Below are 14,861 nucleotides of genomic sequence, written 5' to 3'. Positions count from 1 at the left end.
TGTTGTACGCAAAGAAAACGGTTACCTCACATATAAGCCGCAGCAACAGTTACATCAACAACAATACGAAAGCTTTAAAGGTACACTGTTGAGAAATACAAAGAGATGTCGTCGTAAAATTGACTCTTTCAATTTCCTTATGAAAAATTTAATTATGTATCGTTTGAAATATGATATACTTTAAGTTTTTGTTGTTGTGCTAGTAGCTTGAAGTACTCATGCGCAGCGTTTGAGAAATTATAGAAAGGGAGTTTGAGAGAATATTCGTAAATGGGTGAATGGGTGGCCAAAGATCTTACATTTACCTAATTTCAATTGTCAAGAAGCTAAAATATAGAAATGCAAATTTTTTAACTTTTGAATAGTTTTTAGCCCGTCCCTTTTTAGTTAATCTCTTTCTACAACTTTTAGCGACGTTGAGTAAAATTATCACTTTTATGACGTTAAGGGTTTGTTGTGAAAATGGGCGAAATCGGTTTAGTAATGATGTTTTCGAGACTATTTTAGGAAATTTACGGAATTACTCCGGGATCATTTTGTGAATTTCGTTTCTAGGTAACGTATTTTCGATACAATTTGTAAACAGTTTCTGAATATTTCGTGATTTTTTTGCGGAATATTTCGAGAATTCTTTCGATAAAATATTGAAAACTATTTTAGTATAATTTTGTGATCATTACTGAACTACTTTGGGATTTTCTCAGTATTTTTTCGAAACTATTGCGGTATTGTGTATGTGATCTTTTCTTTATTGTTTCGGGATTATTTACGGATTTTCTACGCACTTTCGGGATCACCTAGGAAGTATTCCGAAATCGTTTATTGGGGAATATTTCAAAATAAATTCCAAATAATTTGGGAATTGAGATCATCTGCGATTCATTTCTGCATTTTCGTTTAAGAATTATATCTGTACTATTTCGGTACAATTTCGGGACTATTTTTGAGTCAATTTGGGATTATATTCTGAATAATTTCCGGATTTTCCAGGCCGTTTCGGTATCACGTCGGGACTACCTCGAGATAATTTAAAAATCAATTATTATAAGACAAATTCGAAATAATTTGGGAAATATTTTCAAGGCGGTTTCAGGGATATTTCGGGATCATTTCAGGATTGTTTTACGATCATCTCCGGAACGGCCAACAACCATGCCAAAAAATTGACGGGGGCCTTAAAGTTATTCGTAGTCGGTTCCTTAAAGGTAGTTTAGGTTACTTTCAACAGGTTTCAGTGCTTTTGAAATCGAGTTTCATTTTCTTTAGACCAATTTCGGATCCTTTGGGACAAAATCTCGGTTTAATTGAGTTTGGTTTTAGTTCCGTCTCGAATTCGAGCCTGTTGTCTGTTCTTCTACCCACCCAGTCGCTTCTCTGGATATGGCACTGCAACTACGCACCTCCCTGCAAGCTCTTTTAAGTAAATTTAACCCTCCACTAAGTAATAGTGCTGCGTTTTTTTTTTTATTAGGATGTATTACATATTTGTATATACTCTGTTTTGTTAAAAAAACTGTTATTTTAATTTTTTATTTTTTTTCATATTTTTGTCGTTTTTATTTATTTATCAATTTTGATTTTTTTTATAAATTTTGGCTAACAGCAATAAGTAAGAAATATTGTAAATAAGAAAGCTAACTAAAACAAAATATAGAAAATGAAGCAATGTTTATGTAACTTTATAAAAATCTTTGTGTGTATATATTATAGCTAATACTTGTTATAAGAGAAATAGTAAGAAAAATGCTAATACTAGAAAGTAAAGAAAGAGAGAAAAGGAGTCAGAGAGAAAAGGAGAGAGAGAGTTGAAATTTCTAAAACACGATGTGTTTATTGTATATCTTGATGTTAATGAAACAGCATTATTTAATATACGTAAGTTAAGCAAAATGTTATCAAAATATTACAAAAGAAAAAAAATATAAAAAGAACTTCACTAAATAAATCATTGCAATTATGTATTAATACAATTATGTAGAAATAACGAAATAGAAACAAAAAAGTGAAAAACGCCATAGTTCCGAAATATATCGAAAAACACTCAAACTCAGTTATGAAAAATAGTATACTGCATGAATTTATAGCTAAAATCATTAAAAATAGGAAAAACAACATACATAAGTGTAAATCCATACTATATACTCATATAAATGAAAAAGCATTAGAAAAAAAACATAACAAGCACACGGTTAAACTAACACAAACATCAACAACAAACAAAGCTTTATTTAACGTTTCAACCAAAATATGATTACGCATATAGCATTTTATAAAACTATTGATCGTATTCGAGTTTTTCCAAGTTTCTTGTGCGATTAAAGTTATCACGAACGCGCTACTTTTTCGATCCAAAATGACTTTCGTTGGCCGAACGTAACTTTTATAACTCACATTTTTTGATCAATTTTGAGTCTTTATGCTGTAATTTCAATCAAAACTTGTAACTTTGTACATTTTGTACATTTTTCTATTGTATTTTCAATAAATTTGCAATGCAATCGTACGAGAGAGTCATAATTGAGTCTTATTAGGATTGAATCAATTTTAGGTCTTTTTATTCGTGTAAATGATCATTTTTGAGTCTAATTCGAATCGTTTTTCTTATTGGTTTGGCAACGCTGTACATTTTCTTATCTGATTTTCAATAAATGACCTTGCAAACGTACGAGGCAGTCGTATTTGAGTCTTTTTTACGATTGCGTCATTTTTGATTCTTTTTTAATTTAATGATAAGTTAGTCTACTTCGCTCTATATTTCTAATTAATTTGTGAACAAACTAAACATAACGATGGAGTTATATTTGAATCTTTTTTATGGTTGTGTCAATTTTGAGTCTTCTTTTATTCGTAGAAATGATCAGGTTTTGGTCAACACCGATTTACGTTTCTAATTATTTTCTGAACGCTGTACATTTTCTTATTGTAATTTCAATAAATCACCTTCCAATCGTACGAGGGGGTCATGTTAGAATCTTTTTTTTATCACGGAACTTATCAGTTTTAGTCTTCTCGATTCCTTTTATTTAATCAACTTGTACATTCAGTAAATTTTGTAATTGTATTTCAATAAATTACTTGGGTATATGAGAGTATGAGGGAGCCATTTATGAGTCTTATTTTTAACGCGTAAATTATCAAGTTTTAGCCTTCTTCGTATCGTTTTTATAACTAATTTGTGGTCACTGTATATTTTGCTGCCGTATTTAAAAAAAATCACTTCGATGGCCTCTTATAGGGAGTCATATTTGAGTCTTCCTTTAATCACGAAAATGATTAAACAGTTTTAAGTCATCAAAAGGTGTCGACAAATACTCAGTAACATGATTTTTTGTTAAAATACAAAAAAAAAAAAAAAAAAATTTTTTTGCAATATTTTCCCAAATCTTCAAGATCTTATGACGATATTTTAAATTTTTTTTGTAATTAATTTATTTTTTACATTTTAAAAAAGTTAACAATTTAGCAAAAATTTAAAAAAATCAATAACAATAAAGAAAAATTACGAACAAATTATGCATACATACGTAAAAAAAAAAAAATTATTTATATACTCATATATATACCTACATGCCACTAAATTATGTACTAAATTTATTAAATTTAATACAAATTGAAATTAAAACTTAAAAAAATTAATTCGAACAAATTATGCAATACGTCATATATAACTAAATATTAATAATAATGTACTCTAATATTGTATATATAAATATATTCCTTAATATAAATATATGTATGTCCACATGTACTACGTATGTATTTGTAATTGATCTATAATAATGTATAACAACTATTTATGGAAATTGACTAATTGTATGTCATGGCAATATGAATGAAAATTTATGCATACTCACACACGCACTCAAACACATACATGTGTATTACGATGTTAAGTCAAAATTAATATGTAATTCTTTAGTTTTGTTTCGAAAAAAAGTAAAATACTAAAAATTTAAATAAATATGTAATGAGGAATATACATACTTATTAAAAACAAATATACAATATCTAAATTCAACTCAAATTACTTATGTATGTGTAATTATTTCTTTTATCTCTTCAAGCACCTTAAGTACGCCATATTTGGTTTTTAGTCGTCACGAACGAGCACCTTCCAGGTCATCCTACCTTCCAGCCTCCCCTGCTGAATATGTATATGAAACACTCATATATGTAACAGGATTCGCTTAGCGTAGTTAAGGTCCATACCTGCGTTGAGGAGCAACCATGGCTAAAACGCGCATCAGAGCTCCCAACCATACTTCTCACTCTACATTGACCTGCATATACCACAACCTGCCAGCTCCGTACCTAAATTAAATGTACAAATGCTAATGGTATGAACATAAAGACTCTCCCCGAAGTTTAGGTAACAATCACTATTAATGTACTAGCCCGATTACCTTGGGAACGATTTAATATGAATACATTGAAACTTCTAGTCCGTCCCATCGCCACCCCCTAGCTCTAGAGCCTCGCCTGCGAAATATGTGGATGACACCTACATTCATATTTGTAAATGTATTCATCTCTGGTTAGAGATACACGCCGCTGCCGATTATTGTCGTTTTTCGCACGCCGCCGCCGAATCTCAAAAATATCGGCGCGTTTTTAAACTGCCTTAGTCCTATTAGTGGTGTACGGGAAATTTGGCCTTATAATTAGGGACCTTAAGGGAACTCAAGAGGTTGTGTAGTTCAACTCTTTGAAAGTGGACGCCAGCGCTATTTATAGCTTATCCAATTCAATTGTCTACTTCACCTACTCGTTTATTTAACAAGCGAGGTTCTGGCCGTCCAAAGTCCTCACAGAAGGTGAGGGTTGGATGACCTATGGTGGTTTTTTGCGGAACGTACCAGATAAATATCCGGTAAAGACCATCAACATCTATAAAAATCAGTAAAACCTACGGGAAGCCTTATTATCCCAAGAATAATTAGAAGAAAAAGAAGAAGAGGGACCACAACGAAAACATCAGACGGCTGTTAAATGACCACAATCGAGCCAAATGGGAGGTGTTTCTTAAAAATTGCAACCTCTTTTCCAGAGCCTTTTGTCGACAGTATTCGCTGGATGCCAGAGTCAGCCGGCGAGCAAACAGACGCGCACAAAAACATGAACATTATGTTTCTCCTAGCTAGCTAGTCATCAGCACGCTTCCGAAAAGTGCTTAGTTCTATCAGTGTGCTACACGCCATTAGCACACAGACAAATAGCGGATTAAAACAAGAAACATTTTACCATAGGACCGTAATCGTCGCAATAGAATTGTTCCCTCTATAATCCAAGCACTATCCGTGCAGTGGTTATCAGGTCACACCATACTATCAGTCGAATTATCGAAGGTTTCAAAAATGGACAAATTTTTTAGTTATCTCAAATGTGGTGAAGAACAGAGAAATAATCGATTTCCCGGCGAGTTATTAAAGAGTTGGCAAGAAGCATAAATCAACTCCTAGACAACATAGGATATAGTTACCACCCAATTGGCACATAGTGTGCCATGCCAAATTCAACAGATAGTCGATCCAAAAAATAAAAAATCAATAAAAACGCGGAGATTTAGGTCCAGCTTCTCTTCGTATTTGCTTTTTGTTCCTTCTTAATTTTTCCTCCAAATTAGCAGCACGACTTTGAACGGCATCTACAAGGCGGATGAAGCTTCGCTAAGAAGCTTTTAATGGCAGAAACACACTCGGAAGGCTTGCCAAACCAATGCCGAGGGCAGAGCCTGCTACGAGAAAGATCTTTTAAGTGTTTTAAGTTTGCTTATGATACGAAAATCGCAAGTGATTGAATAATGTGTACGATTGGAGGACGGATACATTTACCTTTTTATCTTGAAACGTGGCGCCGGGAAAAAATCAGCCTTAATGCATTACTTGAGGCTTCGTTTTCCATATTATTTCCATATTGGGTCGTTCATGCCGTCGAGAACGTCTAATATCCGGTATGGGTATCTCACCCGTTTTTCTTTGCCCCGTCTATCGCATATATATGTATATTCACCCATATTGTCATTGTCGTCGTCGACATCGTCAAAGAGAGTAGATAATTATCTATCCTCTTTGCCAATACCAAACATGTGTCTATAGTCGTCAATAGTTATCGAAAACGACAACGGCAATACCGAATTTAAAACGTCGTGAGTCGTCGTCGTTCAGTGACGACGACGCCAATGACAATAAGGGTGATTAAATGGCGATGCTTTCATCTTTTTTTCCTGAACGCATTAATCAGCAGAGCTGACATTGCAGGGGTTAAAAGTTTTGCCGTGGTCAGCACCAATAGTGGCAGTACTCGGGTTTTTGGTTGTTTGCATGGTGGTTTTACAAGTTTCCATAGACAGCCAATTGCGATTTGGCGTTTTCTTGAAGTTGGGGAGTATGTCACTCTTTTTTGATGACAACAGTCCGTTACTGCCACATAGATGTCTAACAATACACTAGTACGAACATGTTAGGTAAATCTATCGCCCGGCTGTCTGAGTACAGGCATATCTTACCGCCGCTTACATGACTCTCTAATACGAATCTACACGCCCTTCCTAAACCTAGTAGCTCTGCTTTAATTGTTGTATTAAGTCGTTTTATGTGGCTGGTTTCCTAGCCCAGGGTGGTGATTATTGTTACATTACACCTTTGTATAGTGATACCATTGATCTATAAGTCAGCCGCCCATTATGGTCTTATACCTTAACGTACAGACTGGATCTATATCCGGCAAAGGATTATCAAATCATTTGGGGAGCGTATTTATCGTTAAAACGACAACGTGCGATATATAATGTATACGTTATGCTCGTTAGAACATGCTCATGGCGATGTCCTGAACGGGCATCTGAAAAGTTGCAGCTGCTCGCTTGGTATCTTTACTAACAGCGAAGGCTTGGCTAGATGTGTACACACTCTCTTCGGCTTCGGACCACCTACCTATAATTGGACGCAGCGGCGAATTTAATGATAGGGATCAAGACTAAAGCCAAAACCTCAATAAATATTCCACCAAATGTATCTACCTGCTGCCTTGTCCGTCCTCCTGTTGTGGTTCAATAACATTTTCCCCTGATGTAAAATATTAAAAACTGCTTTCTTTAATACTCCAGGACAGGGGTATACTGTTATTACACGCCCAAAAATGTCCAGAGAGAGTTCAAAAGACATGTTTTTACCTCGGTATCAGTAATCCGGACAACAAACCTTGGCCGACCCAAAACCGGGGGTAGAACACCTTTGTTCATACAATTTTCAACGATAATTTTGCAAATATCTTTTGGCATCAGAAAAATATATACTTTCAGGTTATTAATATCGAGCTAAAAACGTGTATTTCGACACCTCTGCTGACATATTTGCTCGTTTATAAGCATTCCACCTCTGTCCTAAAGTATAACCAGCAAAATTGATGCGTTCACAAGAAGTTTATAAGTTGAAAACATCTCATATCTCTCTCCCATATTGTATGCCCCCTTTCTCGTGTACTTCCAAAATACAACCTGGAGGTCACTGGAGCTAAGGGCGTTCGATATGACACCTTTCAAATCTTCCTCCACCTTCTATCATTACATTATGTGTACGCACTATGTTTCTGATTTGATTTTATGCTTTTAAAGCAGATTTGGACTAGAGTTGGCAGAACCTGCGATTTTTTATGAACAAATTCATTTGAGGAAATGATTTTTAGTAGCAGAGAGTTCTATCCGGAACTGTGCGTGAACAGTGATAGGAAAGCAAATTGATCCAAATCGTAGTCCACAATCTCTTTGACCAATAATCGTAATCACAGGTACAGCAGATTAATAACCATAAGAATCAATGAGTCAATGATTTGTGCTCCTTTATGCTGCTAGATATCTACCGGTACTTGGTCGATGCACGGTTATGGCCATCCAACAAGGCGCACCAGTCGCTTCTTCGCTGCATTAACTGTCGCCTATTTGTCCGGCCAAGGGGATTTAAATCGTTTTCCACCTGGTCCTTCCAACTGAGTGGGGTCTGCCCACTTCCTCTGCTTCCATAGGCCGGCTCCGATAAAAATTCTTTATTAGCCGGAGTATCATCTTACTTTCGAATAACATGGCCTAGCCGCTGCGTTTGAATTCGCTTGAATATGTTGATGTCTGCCTAAAGCTCACCATTAAATCTTCTTCGCTAACCATCGTGGCCAACGCGTAGAGTTCTGTAAATCTTTCGAAGAACTTTTCTCTCGAACAGTGTCAGAACTGCTTTATCTGATGTTGTCATGATCCGTGCTTCTGCGATTTGGGCTACGATTATAAATAAGCATATATACGAGCAAGACGCAGATGCTGTCACAATCAGACAGTCTGGGCGATGTCATTGCAAAGATTACTAGTACTGTTTGCTGTTTTGTTTTACGAGTCCCCTGCAACAAACACATATCCGGCAAAATCTTTTTCCGCTTAAGTTTCTAATTGGCTAACCTAAATTAGAATGGTCGGCTGGCGCCTCGTTAAGAGATGGCTCACTTGAACACTTTAGTGGTAAGTATTGCTATCCCATTAACTAACGGTGATGTTTAGTTACAGATATAGCAAATCTAAAATATTTCCCACACCTCACTCTCGCGAAGCCGGAAAACGAAGCAAATTACTGGATGGTTCCACATTCTTCTTCTTGTTACCTTCACCCCATAAAATAGGTACGATCACTCACAAACTGTGATCGGTATCCTAAACCGGAAGTCTAAGGAAACTTCCAGTTTCAATAGGGTTGAAACAATGAAACATGGCTGTTAGAAGCGTTGGTTCAAGATTGCAGTTGAAAAGATTGATGTTGTCATGTGGGGACTCATTACATGCAATGCTGACTTTTGTGTACTGCATCTCTTCGTAGTACCACCTAGTTATCCTCCGTTTAGCTAACACAGCTGGGGCTCTGCGAGATACTAAGGCACATCTCATCGACTCCCATCGGGTAGTACCCTATTAACACCGCAATTACCACGGATATATGAACTTTAATGAATCTGTACAGGGCAGAGCGTTTTAAGACAGTAACTGGATAGAAAGACCTCGACAACTGGAAAGAGTTGATGTTAGCCCAGCGCTAGCTTAGCTGATTAAAGGCTCACTTAACCAGAAGCGGAAACTTTAAAGTTTCCACAGGTAGCCCGAAACGCGTTCAGTTTGCAAGTGTCCACTCGTGCTTAGAGATCGGGGTAGTTGCCAGGCAGCCCCTAGCATAAACGGTCAGTTTATTTTATACGAGATGCTTCTAATAAGACCCCTCCACAGTAAAAGATGCATCAGAAGTCGTTTCGAGTTGCTTATTTATAGTAAATTATTTTATTAGGTTTCCATGTTAATATTCTTTAATCGCTTAAAAACTATCACAGTCCATTAAATGAATTCCAAACTCCCTTCGCTTACCACACAGCTGGGACAGGAGCGGCAGCATAACGAAGACCTGACGCATACGCAGCAGGAGCGTATGAGAAAGCTGCGGGCGAAGCATAAGCAGCAGGAGCCGTAAAAGGTGCTGAGTAGGCGAATGGGCCCGCTGCATAACCGGTGACATATGGTGCTGGGGCGGCAGCATAGCGAGTAACAAATGGTGCTGGAGCAGCGAATGGAGCAGCCACTGGAGCAGCTACGGGAGCAACAACCTTGGCGACTGGTGCAACATGTGCTACAGGTGCGACGGGTGCTGGTGCAACAACAGGTGCAAAAGCGACACCATTATGAGTACGAGCCACAACTTGATTGCTGGTAGCGGTAATGAAGGGAGCTGGAGCAGCCACGGCAAGTGGAGCTGGAGCGGCGGCTAGAAAATGAGGTTCGGCAACAGCGCAGGCAATGACAGCGACGATAACAAAAGCCTAGAAATTGAAAAAGTTAACTTAGTTATTGTTTCGACTATGGGGTTAATCGCCAACGAGATCACTTACGTATTTGAACATTTTTGAAGTATTTTTCTTAAAATCTTAGTTTGACGACGAGTGCGTGTGACCACTTTGAGCTGCTGAATGCGTTTGATATCTATCTTCGATTTGGTCAAGAGTTTTATAACAAATAATTTCGTTCTTTCATGCCTGCTTTCGAGCATAGCTGTCTGTCCCATGCAAAAGGTTTGTCCATGAAAAATATTTTTTGGTTATTACGTGCGTTAAACTTGAATTGTGTAGCCTTATGGGTGGCGATTGTGTTTTTCCAAAGAAACATATTTGGGAGCCCTATGCCGGTAATTTAGTATGCAGAGTCCGTATTGAACGGACATATAAAGCACTTAGCGGGTAAACCATCAGACGATTCAGTGTAAGTATGTAAATAAGCACTTGGGTGTGACATTTTTGAGTCATATTTGGTATTTATGTTTTTGAAAATTGTTACCATGAAAAGCCTGTAAAGTGCAAGTCAGTCAGTGACAATGTACACCGTTTCTTTGACACTGACCTTGTACTAACAGTTTGTGTGTACCTGTGAATTTATGTCTACCAACGACGTTTTACTGAGAGAAAAGTCAAACAAACGTAAAATTCTGCTGTTGAAAAGCGTGAGAAATGGAGCACTCACTAGCCTCGCGAATGAGTAAGATTCCGGCAAAAGGGTATTATCTACAAAGACCACTTCTTAAGAAGAGAGGGGAGGGAGGGGGGACGGGTATAAACGTATTAAGTAGGAGAGTACCTGGACTTTCTTATGAACAGGCTTTTCTGTGGAGCCGATCGTCATTAATTAGAGCTTGGCTGCGTAGAAGTATTAAAAAAAGTTGAAAGGCCTCAGGAGCTCTGAATTACTGACGCTCTTGTCTCTACGCAGGCGGAGGTGCTCAATTTGCTTGAAAAGGATATAGCAGTGATTGGATTAGAGAAATATACGCCTGGCAGAATACCAATAGCCCAGTATTAATAACAATACTCACGGATTATTGCACGTCCAGTAACATTTTTGCACGTTTTTTAACGACTAAATTTGCATTCCCACAAGCAATAAACAATATATTGTCCAGGGTTCCATCAATATATTCACCTTAGCTTGATGGGCCGATGGATGGTGGTATTTTGTCACCGGAGCTGGGACTACAGATATCTTACCCAACCATCATAGCGTATATTATGGCGAAATGTTAGCAAATTCGCGGTGCAGTAAATTATTTGGGAGTTGTGTCTATAGATGAGAAACGTGAATTGATTTTGTGAAACCGCCAGGTTTTACATAAGGCCTTGGATTAGTATATGAATAATAAAAGCATGTTGCCAATCTCTTAACGAGAACGCCTAGTACTTCGGTATCAGCGTTATACGTTTACCTAGACAGAGGGCGACTGTAGATCTAATGAGCTGGGCAGAAGCGCTACGACCCCCACAACCCTCCAAAAACCAATTGCCGGCTATAGGTATAACAATGACCCATTTGCGCCGTTCGTACACAAAAACTATAAACTGGCTAAATTAGCTCGGGCTAGCACTTTCCCAGTGGGTGTCACAGAGGCTTGCTTGGCAAGTATGGACTATCATCACTGGTAATGGTTCGAAATGGAGGTTGTTTTATTGGTTCTCACGCAATTATTTTGGTATTGGATTACACGATTGCTGGCGCAGCTGCAAATGCAGGGTCCGTATCGTGTGTTACGATTCGTATCGGAATTCGTTCTTCACTCAAATTATAAATATGAAACTGCCAAAGTGTTTACACAAATTATGATAACTTATAAATCCAACTAGTACGCGAAGTCTCTAGTTTACATATGTCGTTATTCGGACTCACGATTTCAGAGCTTGATTTAATGTTTGAGTGAAAACTTAATTTCGATACGAATCGTAAAACACGATACGGGCCCAGGTATTTGGGAGGATAAGGCGTGTAGATAATGATGTGCCGTTGTCCGGCATCAAGTAAATGACGGCCAGCTAGTGTCCTCAAGGAATGAATAGAAAGAGAGAGAGAGAAAGAAGTGAACCGGTAAGATAGAATGAGATGGAACAGCGAAGGAAATACCGACACACAGTCGATAGAAGTGCACAGGTAAAGGTTGGTAGGGGATAGAGGTAGATGGAGCTATGTGTCAAGAATAAGATGGATTTCTTATAAGTGAGAAAGAGAAAAGAAACGCAGCTTAGTTTTGAAAGTAGATCCCATTTTCTTCGCTTAACTGGAAATATATATATATTGCATACTTTAAGCGAGGTGAGTATTTTTTTAATTGAACTACTTTGGTATTTGAAGTTATCGAATGTGCGAAGTTATAGCATCAAAGGACACGTGTGAGTGTCTCTTTATAGTTTTATTTATATATGCTTTTTGAGTCACGTTACATAACGAAAGTGCAAAAGAAAAACCAAACTACAATTTATATCGTAGGAGTTGTTTGTGTCCTTGCTACATAACAACATCCTTCCGAATTGTTAGTCATATGTCATATCGTATCTTTGGCACATGGAACATGAAACGAGGGAAATTTTTGTTTTCCACAATTTCTCTGCCACAATCGAAAGGAGCGATAAATATTTTTATATCTATAAGAGTTCCATACATTTGACTATAATTGTATAGAATGTGAAATTTTTTTTGGTATAAACACAGAAACTGGGAACAGATTCATTCTTACTTCATTTTTACAGCGACTTTCTAGGGAGTAGCGAGCTTATCATTAAGTGGGAGAGACTGGTTTACATGAAAATCAAGCTCAAATTATTTACCGATTTTCCAAAATTTTAATTCCGGAAAAAAACTTTGCGAAATAACTTGAGCAAAGATTTTCAGAATGGATTTGCTTCTCGGAGGAGGTGTGGCAAGTCTTTCGGTGTGCCCTGGATTGAAAAGCTTTATCTCTCTTTGCAAATGCCGTACAGAGTCAGAAAGAAACATGTAAATGCCACCAATTCGTGAGGAAAATGAAATGTTCCCAAATTTTGTAAAAATGTCGCTCCCGAAGAAAAGGAATGGTAGAAGCGAAAACGTAGATAAAGATGTCGAGAAATGGAAAGTAAACGAGAGAGGGAGAGAGCAGAAGAGAAATGGAAAAATTAGTGTAAAAGGTGATAGGAAGCGGAACGAGGCACACGGTTTAGACAAGGGAATGAAAGGTGGAAAAACAGAGATAGTACGAAAACGAATATACAGATGGAAAGATACGGCAGAGGTTAACCCTATGCAATGGCTTAGATTACTTTGCAATTATTCTAAGATATACATATAAATAACATTGATATAATGTCGTACAGCGGAAGCATTGCTAATAACATTGCGCTCTTAATCCAATGTCAGTCAAGTTTAGTTGAGCGCGCCGAAAAATATTCCACGCAATTTTGGATTCATACATATGTATGTATGTATATTATGTGTGTGCCAAAGTGTGTATAATAGATATAGCAATAAAAACGCAAAAGTTAGAGACAAATTACAAAGCCTACAACGTGAAGTTCAAATGGCTGAGGGGACAGAGGCATCTGCCTTCACACCAGTATGAATGCGGGTCCACTCGAGCTCGAAGCTCAGTTGAAAAGCGAGAAAAGAAAAGCTAGTTAATGCAGATTTGAAATTAAGATACATGACCTAGTAACAATAGCCATGTGCAAAAAAGAATAAATAAAATATTTTTATAAAAATCCGAGCTTTTTTGCATAAATAGAAAAATTATATCCAATAATAATTTTTCCCTCATATTTCCACCAAAAATTAATACAAAGTTTTTATAAAAAAGGAAAAGCAATGTAAAATAAATACTCATATGTACGCCATACAATATTATAAAGCATTTTCAAAGCACAAATTTGTATTGCTAACAAGCGCAGGGGAAAAGAGGCTTTTATAACACATTTTTTCTACTCCTTTGGCGATGTGCGTTCATCCTGTTAATGCATTTTGCGCATGCGCTTACTTTTTTCAATGAATTTTGGATTTCACTCAATTGTAACGAATGAACTCTGGATATAAAATTGTTTTTATATTCGCTACGCAGACAAGGACATGATGCTTCGCGTACATCTGTGTGGGTGAGTAAATAAGTGAGTACGCCGGTAGGCGTCTGAATGCAAATGTATGCGTAAATACTACGACTACGTTAGAAGATTCGACGCTCTCTCTTTCGCTCTACATACACACACCATTGAGTCAACATCTTTTAATTGCTTTCACAATCAACCCTCCTTTTTTAAATGGTTCCCTTTTTTTATGATTTTTGTTTTGTGTTCATATTCCAGGATTATTAAATACATATACATATACAACAAATACATAAAAGGTACAATGCAGAAATCAAAATATATATATGCATATGAATACATATACATAAAATGAAGTACAATAAGGATTTTTGGTGCATTGGCTGGGATGCTTTTTTTTGGCTGTTGTAGGAAATTTTCCGATGCTACCAACTAACGAAATATTGTGCCGTTAGCCGGCATAACCGAAATTTTACTCGCACGTTATATTCATACACACACACATGTATGTATGTATATACGAAGATTTATACATGATGTTGTGTGTGTATTTCCGGTGAATGGCTTCCTCAAAAACCTTAAAACTAAACTAATTTTGAAACTGAAATGGGAATAAATTTGAAAAAATAATTGGATGTGAGATAAGCTATGATGTGAATAAATTTAAAAATCAATTTTTTTAATTACTTTTTTGGTTACACGTTTTTTCAATAGATTTTTAATGCTCTAAAGAACCGATGCTTTTTTGATTTGTCGTAGGTCATTGCCCTGTTCGCTTTACGCTGATGTTTGATTCAGAGAGAGAGATATAGGTAAATGTATGTATGTGTATGTGTGCGTTTATATGGGTTTAGTAAATGCAAAATCATAACTGTGAATGATTCTGACACGTGCAGTGCAGTGACGCTTGCATGGGTTCATGAGCACATTGATAAATTTCTCTTCCTCTTCTCTGT

General features: G+C 36.9%; 1 protein-coding gene across 1 annotated transcript; it reads right to left on the bottom strand.

The window, feature by feature from the left end:
• Positions 1-9,387: 9,387 nt before the first annotated feature.
• LOC137251661 (cuticle protein 10.6-like) lies at positions 9,388-10,031 on the bottom strand. Its single transcript, XM_067786370.1, has 2 exons — positions 9,910-10,031; positions 9,388-9,840 (listed from the first exon to the last, which is right to left on the bottom strand). The coding sequence occupies exons 1-2, from the start codon at positions 9,919-9,921 to the stop codon at positions 9,388-9,390; spliced, it is 465 nt and encodes a 154-aa protein (XP_067642471.1). The 5' UTR covers positions 9,922-10,031.
• Between the last annotated feature and the right edge of the window lie 4,830 nt (positions 10,032-14,861).

This window comes from Eurosta solidaginis, chromosome 5, assembly GCF_040869045.1.
Source record: "Eurosta solidaginis isolate ZX-2024a chromosome 5, ASM4086904v1, whole genome shotgun sequence".
NCBI lineage: Eukaryota > Metazoa > Arthropoda > Insecta > Diptera > Tephritidae > Eurosta > Eurosta solidaginis.
The sequence above is the reverse complement of the archived record's forward strand: the minus strand, read 5'-3'. Positions and strand labels throughout refer to the sequence as shown.